Consider the following 23,508-nt stretch of genomic DNA (forward strand, 5'->3'; position numbering starts at 1 on the left):
AAAAGGATAAAGGCCCATTACTTAAGTTAAATTCAAGTAGGCCCACACTAGAGCAGGCCCGCAACATTGAGAGCTAATGAAGAAAAATTGTGTGGGGCAATGGATTTTATAAGCATTAGAGGAGGCAACTTTTTCTTGTTTTTCCGATGTAGGACAACAATTGTCTCCCAAACATACAGCTGCAGCTCTCTCCCTTGCCCCACTGAATCCCAACTCCCTTCCTTTCTCCTCCACTTCAACTCGTGATTTCTATTTTTCGCATCGGAAGATGAAAGTCTTCCCTTGGTCTCCCCTCTTCTATATAAGAACCTTTTCCCATTTATGTGATTAATGAACTAGTAGTGCTAGTTATTTTGGAAGTCTATTGATTAGATGATTTGTGTGTGAAGCAATAGTTAATTTACTAACTTAAATTAAATGAATAAAACATCAAGTACTAAACCTAAAAATGAGCTTATTACTGAGCCTAATTGAGCTGTTCACAATCCGAAACGAGCCGAGTCCATTTGCGTTCAAGCTCGACTGGTTTTCTAAACGAGCTAGAAAAATGAGCTTGGGAATTGATCATTTGAATAATAAACGGACCCAAACAAGCTTTTATTGAGTTAAGCTCCCTAGTCGCTCATGAGCAACTTGGAACCTGCTAATTGATCTAACTCCTCGTCCAATTAGAGAATGGGATGGCTATGCTTCACTATGATTTTGTTGATGGATTGACTGCTAACACACATTCTCCAAGTGCCACCTTTTTTGTGAGCCAAAAGAGTTGGGGTAAGACAAGGACTAAGACTAGGCCTAGTGTACCCCTTCAATAGTAGTCAAATTGAGATTCAAATCGTGAATCAAAATTCCAATTTAGGAATTGAGAATCGAATCGAATCACTAGACTCGATACAAATTTCAAAATCAATTCTAAATGACAGGCATATATTGATACACAAAACAACAAGCACAATGATAAATACATTCAGCAAAGAGTGTTAGGGAATTAGATTTGGAAGTAGGGTGCCTTATGTTGGAATGATTGTTGTCCTATTTAGGGGAGATAATCCTAGATCAGTTAGTTTTTGGGATCCAATGGTGGAGAGAGTGTCCAAGCGTTTAGATGATCTCGATATAAGAGACCTCTCCTAGTTGCACCTTTGAGATATCTCAAGGTGCGAATTATTGCATTTTAATGACTTGCCTTAGAGAATATAGGAATTGACTCACAATACTTGTTGCAAAAGATATGTCTGTCAAGTGGCTGTGAGATAATTGAACTTTTCAACAAGTCTCCAGCATTGTGCAGGATTAGGCAACAAATCACCCATATCCAACACTAGCTTCTTGTTAGGATATATGGGTGTACCAATTAGTTTGGATCCTAACAACCCGGTCTCATCCCACAAATTAAGAACATACTTCCTCATGACAAAACAGTTCCCATACAAGATTTGGATACTTCTATACTCAAAAGTATTTCAATGGTCTCAAATCTTTGGTTTGAAACTTAGTGTGTAGAAAATGTTTAAAGCTCTGAATACCTTGATTATCATCACTTATAATTGTAATATTGTCCACATAGACAATAAAAAGGATCCTACCTGATGAAGTATGATGATAAAACGTAGAGTGATCCACTGCACACTGTTGAAGGCTGAAATTAAGTACTACAACATTGAATCGACCAAACCTTGCTCTAGGAGACTTTTTTAAACCATATAGTGCGCTAACACACTAAACCTTATTTCCCCTAAGCAACAAACCCACGTGGTAGCTCCATATAGACCTCCTCGGCTCCTCCTCAAGATCACCATACAAGAAGGCATTCTTCACGTCTAACTGATGTAGAGGCTAGTGGCAAGTGGTGCCCAAGGAGATGAACAAACATACTAATGCAACTTTGGCAACTGGAGAAAAAGTGTCGGAATAATCCAAACTATACACTTTAGCAACAAGGCGTGCCTTTAGACAAGCCATATGACCATTGGGGTTGACTTTCATAGTATACCCAACGACAACCAACCACTGATTTGTCAGGTGGAAGAGATACCAATTCTCAAGTATCATCGACCTTTAAAGCATTCACCTCTTCAACCCTGGCATTCCTCCACCTAGAGTGGGCTAAGGCTTTCGAAATAGAATTAGGAAAGGCAACATTTGATAAAGTAGTAACAAAACAATAATAGGAGGGTGATAAGAAGTCATAGCAAAATAATTGGAGATGGGATGTTGTGTGCATGTTTGTTTACCTTTCTGGACAACAATATGAGGATTAACACCGTGGGGAATATGATCATCAGAAGAGGAAACCAAATGCGTGGTAGTAGAAGCTAGAGGGGACTTGTTAGAATTGGTGATATCCCAAGAGTGGGTTGAATTGAAAATTTAAAAATTTTGGTCAAATATTTAATCGATTAATTATCCTAAATCGAACTTGAGTTTAGCGTATGTAAGACAATCACAAATAATGCATAAATATAAACATAAACATACAAGTGTGGAAATTTAAAGAGTGTAGGGATAGAGAAAACAAGACCGCGATTTTACAAGGCTTGGCTATACCTGCCTACGTCCTTGCCTCAAGACAGCCACTTGAGGATTTTCACTATTCACTCCTTTCAACAAGGCGGAGCTACCTCTTACAATCCCTCCTTCACTCGGGCGGAGATACCCTTACAATCTCTCCTTGTAGGCGGAGATACCTCTCCAAGCAATATCCCTTTTCTTGGCACGATTCAAAATGGAACCGCAAAGTTGAATGAGAATATAATGGTTGTGTACAATAGAATGCTCCTTCAAGAGCTGATGAGTACAAAATCAAAGCAATCTAATACACTCTCAATGAATAAGATTTGAAGCTCAATAGAGTAGGATGGTGTTCTCTAATGCATTATGAAAAACAAGAATGAGAGAACTTGAAAATGAAGTGAATGATGTGTATAAATGTTGCTCAAAGATTCATGGATATTCAAAATGTTCAATCATGGTTCTCCAACTCTTTAGGCCTAGTATTTATAGGAAAATTTGAAATATATCCGTTTTATGGCTGTTGGAGTGTTTAATATATATTTTATTTAAAAAAATATGACCTTTTTCTAGCTGTTCTGGGCTTTTCCCTAGAGATCTAGTCGACCGGATTGAGGTTCGATCTCTCGAACTGAGGGTGATTTCCAGAATAGCGATTTTCGGTCGCCTGACCCTATGGTCTTGTCCTCCGAATTATACTTGATGAACTTAGATCGACCGGGCTATACATCTGGTCGCCCGACTGCCTTATATTTTTGAGATTTCGGGCTTTTTCATGTTCAAACTCATTTAAGACCTTTTGAAATAGTTTATCATTTTAATAAAATAATTTTCCATGAAAAATTGAAGTCCTTAAGGTCCATCTACGGTCAGGTATGAGCTTCACTTCAAATTCATTAAAATGTGTACTTACAATCAATACTAAATGCAATACCAATGAAAATTCTCTTAAGTCATTAGTTCTTGCTCTTCAAATACTTCATGGAATATGCCCGGTAATGTGTCGTCTTTGAGTGCTTCATGGCTTCCATTTTGCATTGGTCATTGTGGTTTTTCAAGGTCATTCTTGTTCACATACTTAAAGCACAAATGAGAGGCTTTGGTTTGTCATTATCAAAACAGGATCAGGCTCAAAAAGCCAACATGACTCTTTTCCTGAGTCGTTGTCATGAATACACTCGCAAATTAGGATGATTGAGATGATGAGAACTACATGGAGACACAGGTGGTTGATTGGGTAGGGACAAGCAACTAGAGTATGGAAGGTTGCAGAGGAAGAGACTCATTTAGATGAAAAGTAATTAGGGACTAAGTGTACTATGGTGTAGACTCAAAGAAGGTAACATCAAAACAAAGAAGCAATGTAGAGTAGGACTATAACAGCAATATCCCTTTTGAATATATGAGTAGCCTAGAAAGACACATTTTTTAGCACAAGTATCCAACTTATCCACCTCGGGAGTTAGTTGATGAACAAGGGACACACACCTGAATATATGAGGACATAGAGAGAATAGAGGTGAATTAGTAAAGAGAGTTTAGTAGGGAATTTTACCACTAAGAATAGAGGACGACATCTTGTTGACAAGATAGTGAGCAATAAGTACAATATCACTCCAAAACATTTTAGATACATGCATTTGAAAAAGTAAGGTGCAAGTAATTTCAAGAATATGTCTATTTTTCCATTATGCAACCCCATTTTGTTGAGGAGTGTGGGCACAAGATGATTGATAAACAATACCAAACTGAGTCATATAAGTAATGAATTGAGTACTTAAGTAGCATTATCATTGTGAAGTATTTGCCCTTTATTTCAGAACAAAATGCGCAAAATATATTAAATAATTCAGATTGATCTTTTATTAAATACCACCAACTCATCCTTGAATAATCATGCACAAAGGTTACAAAGTACTGGAAACCCAACTTGGGCACAAGTTTACTAGGACCCTAACCATCAAAATGAACTAACATGAAAGGGCATACTCCAGCCCGTTTATTGACTCAGGAAACAAAAGGGAGACAATGATGCTTTCCCAACTGACAAGACTCACAATCAAGACTAGACACATAACTCAAATCGGGAACTAGATGTTTCAACTTTTCCAACAAAAGATGACCAAGGTGACAATGATTTTGGAGAGGTGTGACAGCTGCAGTGCAGGTGGTAGAAGGAGATAGTGACTCAAAGTGACAAAGTCCACTAGCTTCATGCCCTCTACTAACCGTCTTTCTCATCTTGAAGTCCTGAATGACCACATAATCAAGGAAGAATGTAATTGAACAATTCATGGATTTGGTAATCTTGCTAACTGACATTAGATTGAAAGGAAACTTGGGAATATATAAAACTGAAGGAAGAGAAATAGAAGAAGTGGGATTTACAGTCCAAATTCCCTTAACAGCAGTGGTGGATCCATCGGCAAGATTAACACAAGGTAAGTTTTTAGATATTCAAGAGTAGAGAAGAAAGTAGTTATGCATGTGATAATGATCAGTGGCAGTGAAGTCTATAACCCAAGGACTAGGACAAGAAGTACCAGATGACAGGCATGCTGTGGGATTACCTTTTTAGGCAAGAGATGCAATGGGCAGAGAAGCTTGTTGTGATGCTTGATACTGTTGGAACTTGAAATTATCTTCCGTTGACATTGATATAGTGCGTTGCCCCGCACTTGGCCCCAAAGGTTTGGGGTGGGTGGTGGCTGCATCGGCTGCCCCCAAGGGTGATGAGTCTGTGGTGGCTGCATTGGAAACACATGAAGGTTTATTGCGGTGATCCCAACACTGCTCAATAGTATTATTACCTTGTCCACAATGAGTGCACTTGTGAGGAGTGCCTCTACCTCCCCATGTCTGCCACAATGATTGCTCGAACCATCTCGGTAACTTCTGTGTTTGCTTGGCTGAAAACTAGAATCCCCATGCCTAGCAAAGGTTGTCCTCTTAGAACCAGATGCAAGGGCAGGATAATGTGTGCTGGAGGAAGCACGAAGGATGGGAGAATAAACATCCGCAAATGATGGCAACTCTGCACTACTTGGTATATGGGACCAGACTGCCTCAAACTCGGGTTTCAAACCCACTGGGACTCTAAGAACTATCATATGCCCCTTTGCTTCTGCATCTCATGAACATCGACGATTATAGGTTGCACAATGTTATGGTCCTCATGAATACATTTCATCTCTCGAAAATAATCTGTAATGCTCCTATCTACTTGCTGTAACTGAAAGTATTCCTGGGATAAATCATACATACGTGTAATGTTATTAGAGTACAGAAGCTTGGTATAATCCCAAATCTTCTTGCATGTATCTAGATGCATGCACAATTGTGCAATTTGGGGCTCCATCAAATTCTGCAAGAGGGAAACAATCAAGGCATCTTCCTAAATCCACACTTCTTTTATCTTCTCATCAGAAGGACTAGATTGGAGCAAGTGCTCAGATTTTCCTAATCCTACTATATAAACCTGAACAACCTTAGATCACTGAACATGATTCTTTCCATCAAACTTTTTAGTTGTTATCTATGGCAGCCATGAACGAAACATGATTTTGGTATTCATAGACTCCATCCCAACACTCGCAAACCAGCAGCCACACCACTGTCAAACAAAATGAACAATCAAAACTAACCGGGACGACAACAAACGAGGTGAACCACCAAAACAATCACGGATGATGTGAACCTCTTACAAACTGATATAACACTGCCACAGCCTCACAAATCAACTTATGAACACTGCCACCGCTCCAAGAAACTCACAAATAGCCTTTTCAAACTCTGAACAACAACTAACAGATTAGCATGATTGCATGATTGAAAAAGGTTGGATCTTTGAGCAAAAAACATGCCCAATAGCATGATCATATGGTCTAGGGAAGGGATCAGAACATGCTGGAGGGAAAAATCATAGAAGTTCCCTAAAACAAGCTCATGGGATTGCTGACAGTCAGGTGTGTAGGGTCACGTGGGGAGGTTTCCAGCAATGGGATTTTGTAGGGTTATGGTTCTGTTTTTGGCTATGTGGTTGGTTTTGTGAAATAATGAAGGGTTGTCATGGTTCTGTGAAGGGTAGAGATGGGAGGGTGTTTTTCTGCAGTGGCTGAGTTTCAGTTGGATCATACTCTGATACCATGTTGAGAATTTAGATTTAAATGAATGACCTAACTCAAATATAGGTCTCTCCCTCTATTTCTAATGACCATAATACCCTTGCTAAATCTCACTAATTAACATAACACTAACACACTTAATAATACTAATAGATTAAAATAACCATTAACACCACAAACGAGGTGAACCATTTGAAACAACCATGGATCAGGTGAACTACAGATGAACTGATATAAAGTTGGGTTGGTCCTGCTTTGGGTGTAGGCCATGCAACCAGAATTGGGTTTTACATTGGTAGGTTGGGTATAATATAATAAATATGATTGCTTTATGCAGTTATGGGCTGGTCAGTTGCTCTTTGTAGGGAGGGAATAAAGTTAAAAAGAAAGTAAGATGTGAGGATAGGGCCTTATGTGGTTTTGGGATTTGGACAGTTGTTACATTTAGTGGTACATTCAGACAAAAGGTGGCAGAGCCAAAAATCTGCGTTGGTGGGGATGCACAGCGGGCAGCTTGCAAATTGGTGAAGCTTCAAAGACCCTGGTGCTCTGCTTTGTGGCCTATGATGAAGGGAAAAGTGATTCTGGTGGATGATTTCAGGACTCAGCATGGAAGATCTGCTCGTTGGGCTTATCAGTTGAGGGTGAAGATGGTGGTGATGCAACGGCAGTTCTTTTTTTCCCCTTGCTTTCTTCTACATCTGCTCAGTTCTGACAGTGGCCAGCAGCAATGTTTCCTTTTTCTTCTTAACCACCTCATGACCGCTTTTATTTTTTTCACTCACAATGCTCCAAATCTAATGTGTTCTCTAGATGTGATGGATTGTTTGGTGATTTATGTTTCTACGTAATTGTTTGACAAAGAGGAATTGGGCTTTGGATGTGTTAATAGGTAAAGCTTGGGTTCAGCAAGGATTTTCAAAGGGGTATTGGTTTATGTATGATGGATGGAAAGGATTTCTTGTTGCTGACGCTAGGGCAGTGATCGCTTGAGAAGATATATGTCGATTGCTGAGGAGAATGATGGTGGCAGGGCTAGGACTCTGGAAGGCAGAGAGTGGCTGGTTGCTGGTGACTGACTAGTGGCTGTGGTGAAGCTGTGATGAGGGATTGAGATCAGGCTATGATACCAAATTGATGCAGTACTGATTGGCACAAGAGAGTGATGCAAGAAAAATAGAGAAAATGATACGAGTATAAACAGGAAATTAAAAGAGAAAATAAAAATGGAGACAAAACTGAAGGATGAATGCTCTATATTCCCATATGCCTTCATGGTTACAAATAAAGCCTTTATATATGCTATCTCCTAAGACTAATTAAGTAAAGAATCTGTTGGAATTTAGTACAATCTCTAGGCAATTAATATCAAATCGTAATCAATGAAACATAGTATGAAATTCCTCAAATTAGACAAACACATAATTGTCAAATATTTGTATCATAAAACCCTAGATAATCATAAAGACCCTAGATATTTGTACGGACCCTATATTATGTCTATGCCTGGCAGATATGAAGTTCTTGCTGAGAGTGATCGCCACCTATCTTGGTGGTGTGTCTAATGTTTCAAGAACTCTTCCTGCTATGGCCAGTGATCACTTTGCCCTGCATATATGCACATGAATATCTATTCTTTAACATTTTGTCATATTTATTTATTTTCAAATAATCTTGTATATAGTAACCTGGCAATAATGACCCAAATGAGTCAGAGTCAATTCTTTAGCAAGGAAACAAGACAAATTTGTTCCTTCATGCAACATGAAAACTGCGTTGATAAACTTGACACATTTCACCCGTTAAAATACGCTCAAAGGCTGTACAAACAACATGCTTATCTTTAATAATAACTCAAATTCAATTCATTATATCCAAATTTGACTAAAAGCTCTTATAATCATACAATTGTTGGACTAATATGCTTGGGAATCAAGCAAATAAAATCAGGAAACCAAAATACTGCTAGGGTACTTCTTCCCTAGCAAGTAAAACCCTAGAACCTACTATAATATTGCCTAAGAAAATAATATTATAAAAATGCTGCAAAAATATGAAAAAATTCCAAAATATAATAAAATTTCAATATTTCTAAAATATAACAAAAATTCCAAAGGTGGTGAATTTAAATTTTGAACCTCAATGCTTCACCTTACACCTTTCTTCCCTAATTGCTAAAAATCCGACCTCCAATTTGAAACATTTGAAGGATGATGAACTGAAGAATCAAGCAAACTTGTAGATGAACAATGTAATCCTTAGGCTTCAAAAATAAATATGAATGCTAATAGGTGAAGTCATTTGAGACAAATTTAGCAGGAATGGTAAATTCCAGATATTCAATCTTTCTAATGTTTTTAACCTTAAATTGAACTTGTTTACCCTCTGCAAATGACTTAATCTTTGCAGTTTCAACCTCAAATTCCTTCATAGATCCTTTGGACTTTTATTTCAAGTTTGGCACGTCCTTTGTGCACTCAGAGTGAGTTTCTAATACAACTGGTTGCAATTTGCTTCTTCACAGACATCTCCTCCAACAATAAACTCTTTTTGCTCAACCCTACCAAATGGTATGTGATTAATTGCAACTTAGCAACTGTTGAAGTAGTTCACTCTTGGCTCATAGTAGATTTTTTTCTTTTTAAAGATTTGCAAGCGCTCTTTCCAGTAAGTGGACTCTTGAATATCTGTTGGGGAGTCGTACATATTCCACCCCCAAATTATCATAACTTCTTGATGAAATGGGTCTTAGCTTGGTAAATCCTAGCAAAGAAAAGCTTAGGCTTAAATTGAGATCTAGAGAATAAAAAAGAAAGAAATAAGTAGGGAGTTGGTTAGGGTTGCTTCTTCAATCACATATGACAAAGGGGGTTGGTAGGTCTTTGGGCATTAGTAGCGGGAATAAATGAGGCTTCTTTCTTGGAATATACACAGGGCTAGGGAGTGATAATTAGAGGAGAATAATTAAGAAGATGGTTAATAAAGTCAGTGCAGATATCTTGCATGAGTCTAAATTAGGAGGGATAGATGCCTTCTATTTTTGGTAGCATTTGGGATTCTAGATTCAAAGATTTAGGTGTCTTTCCCTTCTCTTAGGGCATCCATGATCAAATAGTTGCTTGGGATACTAGGGTTGCTTCGCTTAGACACTGTCTTATTGGATTGTTTCTCTATGGGTCTTGTTAGAAGTTAGGGGTCTTGGGGGAGTGGTGGTTTACGTCAGTCTATAGATCTAGACAAGTTTTTTTTGTGTAGTGCATTCTTTGATGAGCTAGCCATTCTCTTTGGGCTCCATTTTCTCACTAAGTGGTAGGGAGAGACTGTAAAGGTATAAGGAGTTTGTACGATAGCTACGGGGATTGAGGGTGACTAATACTATAATTTTTTTTTTTTTCTTTTCAATTTGAAACTGTTGGTTAGGGATGTTCCTTTGAACAATGGTAATTTTACTTGGGTGACTTCAAGAGATAAATAGCCTCTTCTTGTATTGATAGATTTCCATTTACTAATATTTAGGAAGATGTTTCTTCGAGTGTTGTGGACGTGATTCTGTTAGGTTTATCTCTAACCAACCATTGTCTAGTGCTTTTATATTCCAATTCTATTTAGTGGGGTCATTCCTTGTTCATATTTGAGAATATGTGGCTGTTGCACCCTTTTTTCCAGGACAATGTGAAGGTTTGGTAGACAAAGTGTTAAGGTTTGGGGTTGGTAGGTTTATTAATTGATGAAAAAGTTTAAATTTGTGAAAAATAAATTGAAACAATGGAATACAGAGGTGTTTGGGAATATCAAAGAGCAAGAGAAATAATATTGTTTATGAGATTGTTGGGTTGGATAAAAGGGCCTTTTGTTGAGACTGGATATGGGTTAGGGGTGAAAAATGGAAGTTGAAGATAAAGTGGGTGAATTAGGGGGATTATAATTTAGGTTTATCTCAAAGGGTGACTAGTGGGAGGAGGAGAATTTTTGTTACGGAGTTGAAATTAGATTCGGGGAGTGTAAGGGATGACAAGCATATTAAAGATGAGATTACACACTTTAATAAGCTTTTATACACAAAGCTATTATGTAGCATCAACGTTTTTTATCCCAAAAGGCATTACTTTGTAGCAGAATGTGCCTCATTGAGTAATGAACATGGTTTTCGCTTTGTCCTCTTTTGCTATCTAGATCTAATTATATCTAAAGAAACCATCCATGAATGAGAATAACTTGTGTCCGCCTGTGTTATCTACCAACATGTCAATGTGGGATAATGGAAAATCATCCTTTGGGCTAGCTTTGTTTGGATCTCGATAGTCAACACACATTCGTACTTCTACATCCTTTTTGAGATCTGGATCAATGTTTGTTACCCATTTTGTATAATTGCATACCTCTAGGAAACCTACATCAAACTGTTTCTAGACTTCCTTTTTTTATTTTTGTCTGCCATTTTGGATGCATTCTTTTGATCTTTTGTTTCACTGGCTTACAATTTGGCCACATTGGTATTTGATGAGTTACTATATCAGTATCCAATCCTGGCATGTCTTGATAAGATCATGCGAATATATTCTTGTACTTATGGAGTAGATTTACTACTACTTGTTTGATCTATGAACTCATCAAAGTACCAATTTTTACTTCTTGTGGAGTCTACTCTATTCTCAGGTTCACCACCTCTATTCCATCTGAGCGTGGCTTGATATGTTCTTCCTTTTACTCCTACATTCTTAAAAGTTCTTTTGAAAGTCCTAACTTCTCATCTCCTTCACCAAAGTTTGGCAAGGTATTTTTATTGCAATAAACTATGTTCTTTAGGCTCAAGATGGGTTTTTGTAGTGATAAAATGAACTACTAAAGGGAAAAGCAAGAAAGATAAGCTTGTTAATGAATTATCTATCTTTGGCCACAGGTCAAACCAAAGATAGAGTTTTGTTCAGAAAATTATGTGTACATGGGTAGGACCTCAATGGTCCAATTATCAAGCGACCCTCATGCAAATTAAGGAGCATCCAGTTGATGCTTTTCTTGATCAACCATGTTGATGTATAGTTGGTCCTAAAACAATTTTGCTCGTTCAATCTCTTCTTCTAGTATTGTCTCCAATTTGTGGTGCATCACACATGATGGCTTTGGAAATGTGTAGCGGATGTGAGGGATCACTAATTCAGGCTCATTGGGATCCCTTCCTTCAATTTTAGCCAACTTTCTCTCCTTGCGTCAGAAGTATGCTTCTACTTTGTCTTTCTTGGTTGGGTGGAAACCCAATCCATATGTATCCTAATAATTCTTCAGCATGATTGGTTCTGTAATTCCTTGCAAATACTTTCCCAATCCTTTTTTAGGTTCATACTCTTGTTTCAACATTATTATCGCAATCATTATACTTTAGTAAACTTATTGTCTCCTACAGTCATAGGAGATGTTATTTATGCCAAGTTAGAAGGACGATCGGTTTCAACTCTGATGTATGGTACAATTCCAAGCTTGATTGTTCCAATACATTCTTCCCTTTTAAAGTAATCAGATGATCTCTGAACTTCAATTTCTGATGTAGCGATGATGGCACTGCCTTGCTGTATGAATCTAGGGTCTTCCCAATAATATGTTAAATGAGGATGTAATCTCCAACACCTAAAATGGTTCCTCAAATATACTAGGTCCAATTTCAATGTTAAGCTCCACATCCCCAATTATCTCTCTCATAGTTCCATCAAAGGCTTTGACTGTCAAGTTATTGTTCTTTATTGATTTATCAATTCCCAACTTTACCAATGTCGAATAAGGACATACAGTCAATGTTGATCCATTGCTGATTAGTACTGTTGGTATGATCTTTTGTCCATGTTTCACAGCAATGTGGAGAGGATTCACATGGCCTTTTTCTTCCTCTAGTATTTCATCATCTATATATGCAATATTGTTGACTGTCATGATGGTATTGACCAATTGCTCAAATTGTTCCAATGGTATGTTCTGAGGCACATGAGCATCCTTCAAGACTTTTGTTAAGGCATTTCTGTAACTTTTAGAGTATGTGAGCAAGTTGAGTATAGAGATCTTGGCTGGAGTCTTGTTTAATTGCTCCACGATGTTGTAGTCACAAATTTTGAGTTGTTGTAAGAACTTGACCACTTCATCATCACTAACTTCTTGTATTTTTTTCTTTTTCTACTCCCTTTCTTTGTCTTCAACAACTTTTTCTTTCCCTTTTCTCCTTCATTCAAGTTCTTTCAACGTATAGCATCTTCTGCTTCTTGTTATGCCTCCTACTCCTGACAAGTTAGCTATATTAGTTTCTTCCTTTGTTATCTTAGCTTGGTACTTCCATGGTACAACTTGATTTGAAGTATAAGGAAATGGTGAAGGTATCCATGAATGAGAATAACTTGTGTACATGATATTGAATGTACACTGGGTATAAGTGATGGTGATGGAATGTGTGGAGTTTTGGACTTTGCAGATTTCCAAGGCATTGATGGAATTATTATGGTCAGGTGGTGAATTGGTTTGGATATTGGGATTAGCAACATCTTTAACTGGTTGGAATATCAATATGTTGGCATCGATTAAATCTTATACCTTGTGTTTTAGTGCTAGACATGCATTTGTGGCATGATCGGATGCATTCATGTGATATTCACATGATACATTTGGATTGAGGAATCTCATATTCTGCTCGATTTCATTGGCACAAGGACAATTCATTTAGGATATAAATTGATGGTATAGGTCAACCAAAGGCATCGACAAAGTGGTGAACAATCTTCTAGGTCTAGGATTGACATTATTTTGATTGGAATTGAAATTGGGTGTGTTTGAGGTGTTGGCTAGTTTATTGGTAATTAGTTGAGTGGTGTAGGTGCAAATGGCTTGAGTAGTTTGGTTTTGTGCATTTCCTTGAGCTACTACATTGATTCTCCTTCCTTCTCCTTTTTAATGAAAGTCTTCTTTGTAGTAACTTGTTCAGCCGTCTTTAGTGTGGTATAGTCAGTTAGTTTGTCTGATTTAAAACCACTTTCAATTCTTTCGCCAATTGCTATTACAGTTGCAAAATTAGATAAGCTTTGTAGAATTAGCTTATCATAGTACATTCCTTTCAAGGTTCCGACATAGGTGCTCACCCATCTTCGTGTTGGATAATGGTGGGTTCACCTGTACCGCTGTCTCTCTCCATCTCTATGCAGTCTTTAAAGGTTTCAGAGCTTTTCTTCTCCATATTTTGCAGACTTAGGTCAATTTCCACATCAGTATTAAATTGTATTTGATTCAGGAATAGATTAGCCAAAGTCTGTCTACTTCTAGACCCTACTTTTGTCCAACGAGGTGTACCACCTCAAAGCTGGTAGGCTCATTGAAAATATGCATGAGTAACTCATAGTTCGTCACATATGGTGTCATCTTTCTTGCATACGTCTGTAGATGTATCTTGGGACAACCTGTGCCATTATAGTTGTCATAGTCAGGAACTTTGAACTTTTATGGAAGCACAACATCAGTAAAGAGACAGATATTTGAAATCACTAACTCCTCCATCCTATATTCCTTGGATGGATCTTCTTGCTCTTTGATGTAAGTCACTTGGTCCTTATCTCCCTTTGACTTATTCTCCTCTTCCTTAGTTAGCTTTGATGATTCAGTGTTGGTTCTTTGCCCCATTATGTTGATGAATATTGGTTCTTGTGGAATTGGTTTAGTTGGTTGAGTTTCATTAACAAGGGGTGCCTTTCCCTTGATGAGTTAGATTAGATCCGCTACAGATTCTTCCAAAGCATCTATTGTCCATTGGAAACTCTTTAGGTTGGCTTGCTTCTGGCATTTCCATGCTTTGTGACTAAGCTTTTGTAATGAATGGATCATGGGTTGCTTGATAATTTTTCTTTCTTCATTGAATTTTGATAGACATTTATTGAATATATGTCATAATTTAGGCGAATGCAAAGAGAGAAAATACAACCTGGAGACAACATGCCATGTGGGTGCGTGCTTTAGCGAGAGACAAAATACCATTCTTTCATTCCATTAGAAGATCAAAGTACAATCATTCGAGGAGAGAGATTTTGCCTCATCCTCCTCATATACAGCAGTCTTAAAATAGGCTAACATTCGAGTTAATACATCATAGGCCTATGAGCACTTAGTTGGAATCAACCTATTCAGTACTTCCTTGACCATGGGGTACAGCTCGTGAGTTGACTTGCTAGCTTGCTAGAGGATGGGGTTTAAGGCAAGAAGTCTCTCTTGCATGGCATGGTAGACTGGGATAATAATCTAAAGCTTATCCTATGACTCCTCCTCGTATGACAAAAACTGAGATAATTGCTTTTCCTTGTGCATGGTAATCCTCTCTTAACTCTTGCATATGGATCTGTTAAGCTACTATCTCCTCACTTTGCCCATGGATATTTGCCTTTGCTTCCCATAGCTTGTTTCCCAAGTCTTGGTTCAAAGCTAAGAGTTGACAAATCTGCCTTTTTGAGTCTTTTATCTTGAATGCCTTCTTAACTAACTCAGCTCTCTCGACTTCCTATTTGGTCTTCTATCTCTTTAGCTTTTGGTTCTCCTTGGTTCATTCACTTCAGCTTGAAGCTTTCTCTTGGCCGTCTTGTACTTCATTTTCTTTGTTTTAGCTGTCTCTCAATCCCTTTCTAGTTCTTCAGCTAATGCATTTAGCTCGAAGATTTGAGCTCGCAGAGCTTCTCCTTTTTCAGCTAACCTCCTTAGTATGTAAGCCTTCTTTCTCTTTGATTCCTTGAGCCAATTCACCTTCCCTTTCCACTTTTGATGGTAGTGTTGCTGCCTAACCAAAATTCTTCATAGTAACCTTCCAGCTCGTCAGGGTTAAAGATAGGCTTATCTTGTCCCGAAGCACATAGGACCTTATAACCCTTTGCCTCTACACTTCTACCATAAAGGGTAACCCAAGGAGGTGCGAACAATAGTTCCTTTCCATCTCCAAAATTCTAGAACTTAGTTTAGCCCTCTTTGTTTGCTTGATGAAAATGCTGGTTGTGCTTTTCCAATATTGGTAGTGGAATTGATGAAGTCCCATGGTCTACGTTATGTACTAAAAATGCCCAAGCTAACGTATAGCTAAGGTAGGTGCATAGCTAGTGCATCCCCTCGCTCCAAATAGAGGAATCCAAGGCATATCTCTACATCGTAATAGCATGGAACAAATGGGCGTCTACTTTTCCAACCACCGAACTGTCTTCCCATCCAAGCTTTTGAGAACTGTAGTTATGTCTACCTTTTGATGACCAGTTGCATAATTGAGTAAAGGATTCCCTCCCCCTATGAAAGCACTCTAGAAGAGATGGGGAGCTACATGGCGAAGGAATCAACTATATAACAGCTGCTTGCGACAAAGTAGAGCTTCTTTACCTTTCTCCCAATAAAAGTTAAGTGAAGCGAGAGTTTTGGCTATGATGGCGGGAACCAGTTCGTGCCCCTTGTGTTCCATCTTTGCAAAGACCATGGCAGCTCCATGATCAATAATATGAGTCGTTGAAGGCAAGAGAACTAACCCATATTAGAATTTGGAGCAATTCTTCATACTCTTCAATGAGGGGGCCCATGTCAGTTGGTCTGAATGTGAAGCACCGGTAGATAGGATCCCAATGTTGGACCATGAAATCCAATACCTTCCAATCCACATCTACCTTTAGAACATCCATGATTCAACCATAAAAGACAATGTAAACCTCCTTTGGTCTTCCTTTAATAAACAATTCCAACAACTCAAAATTCTAGCCACATCTTGTTTCTTCACCCACAAATTCATCCTAATCCAGTAATGTACTTTGAAAGTCGTGTGAAATAATATCATTTTCAATGGCATGCTTTTTTTTTTTTTTTTTTCAGAATGGTATGCCTCTTCTATTATGTTGATTGGTCTCACCAGCATGTTGTATACCTATGCATATCAATTCTATGATAAGTAAAGAAACATGCAAAATGGTATGACATGTTAGCATTTTCTCAGGGACCATGTCTATGACTCGTGTCTTCAACACCATACACGAGGTGAAAGTCTCTATCCTATAGTAAAAGATAACAGTTATCTAGTATGTGGTAAGACCATATAGAACAACTTTAAAGGCTCCCAAATTGTTTTCAAAAAGAAAAAACCAAGTGAAGGAATTTTTATAAGGTCTATATGGGAGACAAGGCCCCACGAAGGTCCTTACAACTTCTTTCTCCTATATTCTACAAGGTAGAAAGTCCGGATATAGGACTTGTGTGGCGTAGTGAGGGTGTGTAAGCACTTATGTAAAATGCAAATGCAGGAACATGGAAAGACATATACACATGGCATGCAACAGCAACACAACATCACAAACACAAACATATATAACATGGAATGGAAGGAACAAAGACATGCAATTACATATACATTAAAACCACAAAAACACACACAAGAGGCGGCCTGACTCTCAAGTGTACTCGGCAAAGTCGTCGAAGCTATCGACATTGGGTTTTAAGGACGTATTTTGGATTGCCAACATTTGGTGAACATTTACAAAGCAAACAAGTATAGATAACCAAACTATTGGTTCTTTAACTTGTCCATTTTCATTTAGAAAAGCAGATTCGCCACTTTATTTTAATTTTTGAAAAGGAAAAATAAAAGAAAACCTTTGAAAAGATATTAGGTTTGGGAGCATATTTGTGAATAGGGAGGGTAATGCTTTAAATTCCTTTTAATTGGGACTAAGTATTAGATAACCAAACTATTGGTTCTTTAACTTGTCCATATTCATTTAGAAAAGCAGATTCGCCACTTTATTTCAATTTTTGAAAAGGAAAAATAAAAGAAAACCTTTGAAAAGATATTAGGTTTGGGAGCATATTTGTGAATAGGGAGGGTAATGCTTTAAATTCCTTTTAATTGGGACTAAGTATTAGCTCCCTAAAACACCCATTCCTTTGAATGATTCCGTGCTTATCTCGTGTGTGTGTGTGTGTGGGTATCTCCCATTTATAAAAATAATTTCTAATAGCAAACGTTTGAATTTGGGAAAATATGGAAATCTATTTTTGAAAACCAGGAGGTCAACTGCCTGCAGAGGCTGGTTGACCACCCCCTACAAATATTCATTTCCTTGGTTTGTTATTTTAGAAAACTATCTAGCCCTTAACCCTTTTGAAGAGGCTTTCATAGAACTTGTGTAGAGGTCTAAACCTCATAAGAATCCCACTACTTGAGTGCCTAATCATATTGAACATACAAACACATACAAATAACAAACAATGAAGAAAAGATTTAAGTTTTTGGTATGACTAAATCTACCAAGTAAATTACCTACATATCCTCAAAAGAGGAATCAAGCCATTTGTCATTCTTAAAAACATTTTTCAAAACATGTTTGGAAAGCATTTTTAGTGGGTGTTTTGCAAAAAACAATCCTTGAGAAAACTTGAAAACTCTTGAGATTACTTGAAACCTTCATTGAAAAACCTTTCATTTTTTTATTAGAAACATATTTGCCAATGGGCTCTCTGTTAAATAGAGATTTAGAATAAGTTTTTTACATTTTGAAAATCATTTTTTTCACCTTCAAGCCACTTCATGGCTGATTGATTTGAAAAATGATTTTAACTTGTAAAAACTTGAAATATGTTGTGGATTTTTGGTGGGAGAACCACAAACCTGCCTTAAAAACATGATTTGAAACTTGGAGAACATCCAAAAATCATATCATGGTGGTATGACTCCAAGGTTTTGAAGAAATCGTGATGAACAATTGAACATCTTTGAAAAGCCATGGATGAACATATTTAAATCACATGAAAACTCGGTTTTTAATGGATTAAAAAACCATGAAAACCTTTATATAATCAGTAAAGTACTCTAACCAACTGCACTCACACGAGTCTAGAGACTCGAAATAAGGCCAAATCCTAGAGAAAAGTGTAGAAAAGATGCAAAAAAGCTCTTCTCGGGATTTGGCACTCAACCACTTTTGGAGAATTTCGTAGGGTCAATCCACTATTTGGTAGCCTTTGGCTACCTTTTCAAAAAAGTGAAGGCCGGTTGACCGCTTGAATCGTAAAAGTTCCATTTCGTGTCATTTTTTATACTTTTGCATGTATCTTTTCATACATTATAAAGATAAAAACTCAAGCAATGGAATGGCATAACTTACAACAGGAAAACACATAAGAAGTGATCTAGATCGCAACTAAACCTAAGTACATGCTCCTAAGGAATATGCATGCCAAATCACATAAACAAATGAAATTCATCAAAAGAAATGGTTAGACACTGAACTTGTGATGTAAAATCACTCTATAGATCAAATGAAGACCCCTTTCTTTTAAGAACATTCCCCATAAAGTCTTTTCAAAGAATGAAGGAATGAGAATTTCTTTCTTGTTTCTTTCAAACAACAATCCCTTTCAGAACCCTTCGAAAAAATCTTCACCCTACCTTCACTTGGACATGCCTTAAACTTTCCCACTAGGGGTACTTTTATAGACCTTTCATGGATTGGAGGGAAGCCTATTTGAATTTGAATTTTGAAAATTCAAATTCAATAATTAATTATTAAAAACCACTAATTGCCATTGTCGACAGTTGGCAGGTGCCATCAAAGGGACACATGGCAAGCCCAAAATTCTTTGCCAATTAGACAATAACTCAAAATTTCAAAAATTGGCAAGATGAGTCAACCGTCTATGGGTGGTGCCAACGAGTAGTTTTGGAGGGAAGGCTAGTTGACCGCCTTAAATAAATTTTCTTCATTTTTTTTTTTAATTTTTTAATTTTTTTAATTTTGCCTTAACCACACAACATAGAGTCTTAGTGTTGGATTTATGTATTAAAAAATGGAAGAAAAATGAGAAAATAAACTAGTATAAGAGAATTAGGTGGTGGAACCTAAAGGGAGAAAATATAATAAAATTTAAAGAAAAAATTATCAAAGATGGGGATTGGACTATAGAGGATGGGATAAATACAAATACTCTTTGGAGTAGATTAGCTCGCTCTATTAAAAATATAGCAAAAGAGATTTTAGGTGAATCAAGGGGAAGATTCTCGAATAGTAAAGAAAGTTGGTGGTGGGATAAAGATGTCCAAAAAGCCGTAAAGACAAAAAGAATTTGGTATAAAACGTGGCAAAAATTTTAGAAACATGGATAACTTTAAAAAGTATAAGGAGGCGAGAAAAGATGTAAAAAAGACCGTTAGTGAAGCTAAATACAGATCATTTACTAGTTTATATGATAGATTAGATACAAAAGAAGTGGAAAGAGATATATTTAAACTTGCTAAAGCTAGAGAAAGGAAGAGTAAGGACTTAGGAAATGTAAAATGTATAAAAAGTGAGGATGATATTGTCTTGGTTAAGGACAAAGACATTAAATAAAGATGGCAATGTTACTTTAGTAAGTTGTTTAATGAAAACCAAATAGAAGGCTTAAACTTAGAATTGTCAAATGAGGAAAAGACTAAAAAAAATGATATTTATTCGTGAAATTAGAGTTAATGAAGTTAAGTTTGCACTTAAAAAGATGAAAAATGGGAAAGCTATAGGACTGGATAACATTCCAATTGAAGTTTGGAAATGCTTAGGTGATAACGTAATTATATGGTTAACTAATTTATTTAATATAATTATAAAAACTAAGAAAAATTCAGATGAATGGAGGAAAAACACTTACCTATATACAAAAATAAAGGAGATATTCAAAATTGTAATAACTATCGTGGAATTAAACTTATTAGTCATAAGATGAAACTATGGGAAAGGGTAGTTGAACAGAGATTAAGGTTAGGAACGAAGGTCTTAGAAAATCAATTTGGTTTTATGCCTGGGATATCTACCACAGAAGCTATATATCTTTTAAGAAGATAAATGGAAAAGTTAAGGGAAAAGAAGTGGGACTTGCATATGGTATTTATTGACCTAGAGAAAGCATATGATAGGATACCTAGGGAAGTTCTATGGTGGGTTTTAGAAAAAAAAAAAGGTGTATGTAGTAGGTATACTAAGGTCATTACGGATATATACGATGGAGTAATGACTAGTGTAAGGACAATAAATGGAAAAACTAGAGAATTTCCAATCACCATAGGTGTACATCAAGGATCTACTTTGAGCCCCTATCTTTTTGCTTTAGTGATAGACCAACTGACTAAGAGTATTCAAAATGAGGTTCCATGGTGTATGTTGTTTGTAGATGATATTGTATCAATTGATGAAACTAGGGACGAAGTAGAGGATAAGTTAGAATTATGGAAATAAGCTTTGGAATCTAGAGGCTTTAGGATAAGTAGAAATAAGACAGAATATATGAAATGTAATTTCAGTAATGGTAGGAATAATATTAGAGACAAAGTTAAACTTGATGATGAAGAAATAAATAGCACTTGTAGATTTCGATACCTTGGATCTATTAGGCAAGTTGAAGGAGAAGTTGAAGATGATGTAATGCATAGAGTTAAAGCAAGTTGGGTAAAATGGAGAAGTGCTTCAAGTTTGTTTTGTGATCGTAGAATACCCTTAAAATTAAAAGGATAGTTTTATAGGACAGCTATAAGACTAGATATGCTATATGGATCAGAATGTTGGGTGACAAAGAAACAGTATATCCAAAAAGTAAAAGTTGCTGAGATAAAAATGCTTAGATGGATGAGTGATATAACACTGAAAGATAAATTAAGGAATTAACATATTTGCGGTAAGTTAGGTGTAGCTCTTATAGAAGATAAGAAGTTAGGTGTAGCTCTTATAGAAGATAAGATAAAGTAGGGACGACTCAGATGGTTTGGACACTTGCAACGTAGGCCACATAATGCGCTAATGAGGAAGAGTGAGTTAGTTACTGTGGGGGGCAGTAGAAGGGTTAGGGTTAGACCTAAAATAATTTGGAAGGAGATAGTGAGGAAGGATTTAATAGTCCTGAATATGTCAAAAGAAATGGTCCATGATCGCATAAATTGGCGGAAAAAGATTCATATAGCCGACCCCACCTAGTGGGACTTGAGGCTTGGTTTTGTTGTTGTTGCTGTTACTTTGCCTTAACCTTTTGTACACTCAAATTGGCCTTTATTTTGGAAGGTTAAAAATGATCGACAACAACAACAAAAACAAAACATGAATCACCAATAATGTATAGTATCCAAAAGGTCCAAAATAGGAAAAATATCTAACATATACAAGCCACTAAACCAGTTAGAGCTTTCAGCCATCTATCCTTCAGTGATGTATCAGGCATTAGTGGGTTTTTTTTTTTTCTCTGACTTCTAATTGGTATAAAAAGAACTTCACGTGATCATTGGGCAATTCCGATCCTTGATTTCTGCGGCTACACATTTTGCTCAATTCTATGTAGAAAATGGTTTGGATACCACCAAGCGTGTGTGTAAACTCAATCCGCTTGAACTCACAGACTTTGCAAGCTAGTACAAAAGCCTTGTTCTTAGGATGTTGTGGAAATTGAAAATATAAGTTGTTAAACAACCACTATAATAGGTTGTGGGCCAACAAAGTATATCAAGCCTCAACACTCACGTGTAGCCTGATTGCACATGGAGAGATAAACAAATGATGAATAATGCCCATATCGAGGAAGATATATTTTTCACAAACTTACGTTATATGTGGGCAACAAGACTTGAACCCAGGACCTCCTGGCAACCATGACTTTGATACCATGTTAGATTACCACCTTCCTTAAAAGCTAAGTTGTTAGGTGGTGGGCCAACAATATATATCATGCCTTGGCATATGTAATACTATGCAACTTCTCATAGTACTCTAGCATTACCAAGGCTGCCATGGTACTGTGGAATATTGGTTTTAGACTTTCCAAGCAAGAATGAAAAAGTGGTGTAATAACTTTCTTTTTCTATAATTTCTAAATTGGTCTTTGATAACTGATAATACCTGAATAACTATAAGCACCATGAAGTTCTTAATATCATGGATTTTTTCATCTTAACATTATAATGATGGCTATTTTCCCACATCCCCATCTCATCTTGATTATTGTGAACTAAGACTTACTTATAATTTTGTGCAGATAAAGCTGGCTGCTATGAAGCTGGCCAAGATGTACATGAATAGAGTGATGATGGAGCTTGGATCATTTCATAATTCAGAAAAGGAATCAGTACAGGAAGCTCTGCTGCTTCAGGGTGTGCATTTTGCATACAGGGCTCACCAGGTGGTTGATAATTTGAGGTGGCTGTTACTGTCACGTCAATGATTGTGTGATAAAATTAATTATCTTTAAAAAAAAAAATTGGCGAAGAAAAGGGATTTTATTAGAGAAAACAGGGCATCAAGGGGAGGCCGAACAATATAGAGAGAACAGAAAAGGAACAGAAATAACCCCAATCAAAGGAGTACATCAAGGAAATCAAGAATTACAGACAAGTCTGCCCCAGGCGACCCATTGTGCCAAATAAAGATAAAAAATATCCAGCTATCCAAGACGGTCTACATAGAAGAAACCTTTCCTCGAAAACCCTCCTATTCCTCTCTTTCCAAATAGCCCAAAAAATAGACCTGTAAGGGAAATATCCTTCCTACTGGACTTGTTGGAGCAGATCCCTTTCCAAGTCCAAATCTCATCCTCAACCGAAGCTGCCATGTCCCATTTCTGCTTGACCATGGAAAGGGCTTAGCTCCAGAGATTCCTGGTCCAAGAGCAGTGGAGAAGGATTTGGTTCACCAATTCCACTTCTTCAAGGCACAAATAACATCTATTCACAGTAGTTAAGCCTTTCTTTTGGAGATTATCTAAGGTAAGGCCCCTGTGCAGCCTCCCAAGTGAAAAAAAGCTACAGGGGCTGCTAGTTTCCAAACAAGCTTCGAAGGAAATCTGGTCACACACTACGCCAGCTTGCAAAGGTGATTATAATAAGACTTGA

At 37.1% G+C, this 23,508-nt stretch overlaps 1 protein-coding gene across 15 annotated transcripts in view; it reads left to right on the forward strand.

Annotated features, from left to right (window-relative positions):
• The window catches only part of LOC131151654 (uncharacterized), a 64,565-nt gene that overhangs the window by 13,895 nt on the left and 27,162 nt on the right, over positions 1–23,508 (forward strand). For 13 of the 15 annotated variants that reach the window (XR_009135741.1, XR_009135739.1, XR_009135743.1 and 10 more), the window contains exon 6: positions 22,656–22,799. The exons of the other annotated variants lie outside the window; for them this stretch is intronic. Coding sequence is in view for 7 of the 13 variants with exons in the window: in XM_058102945.1 (XP_057958928.1) it covers positions 22,656–22,799 (144 nt within the window). In the remaining 6 variants the exon portion in view is untranslated. The remainder of the gene's footprint in view (positions 1–22,655; positions 22,800–23,508) is intronic. 15 annotated transcript variants of the gene reach the window in all.

This window comes from Malania oleifera, chromosome 3 (assembly GCF_029873635.1).
Source record: "Malania oleifera isolate guangnan ecotype guangnan chromosome 3, ASM2987363v1, whole genome shotgun sequence".
NCBI lineage: Eukaryota > Viridiplantae > Streptophyta > Magnoliopsida > Santalales > Ximeniaceae > Malania > Malania oleifera.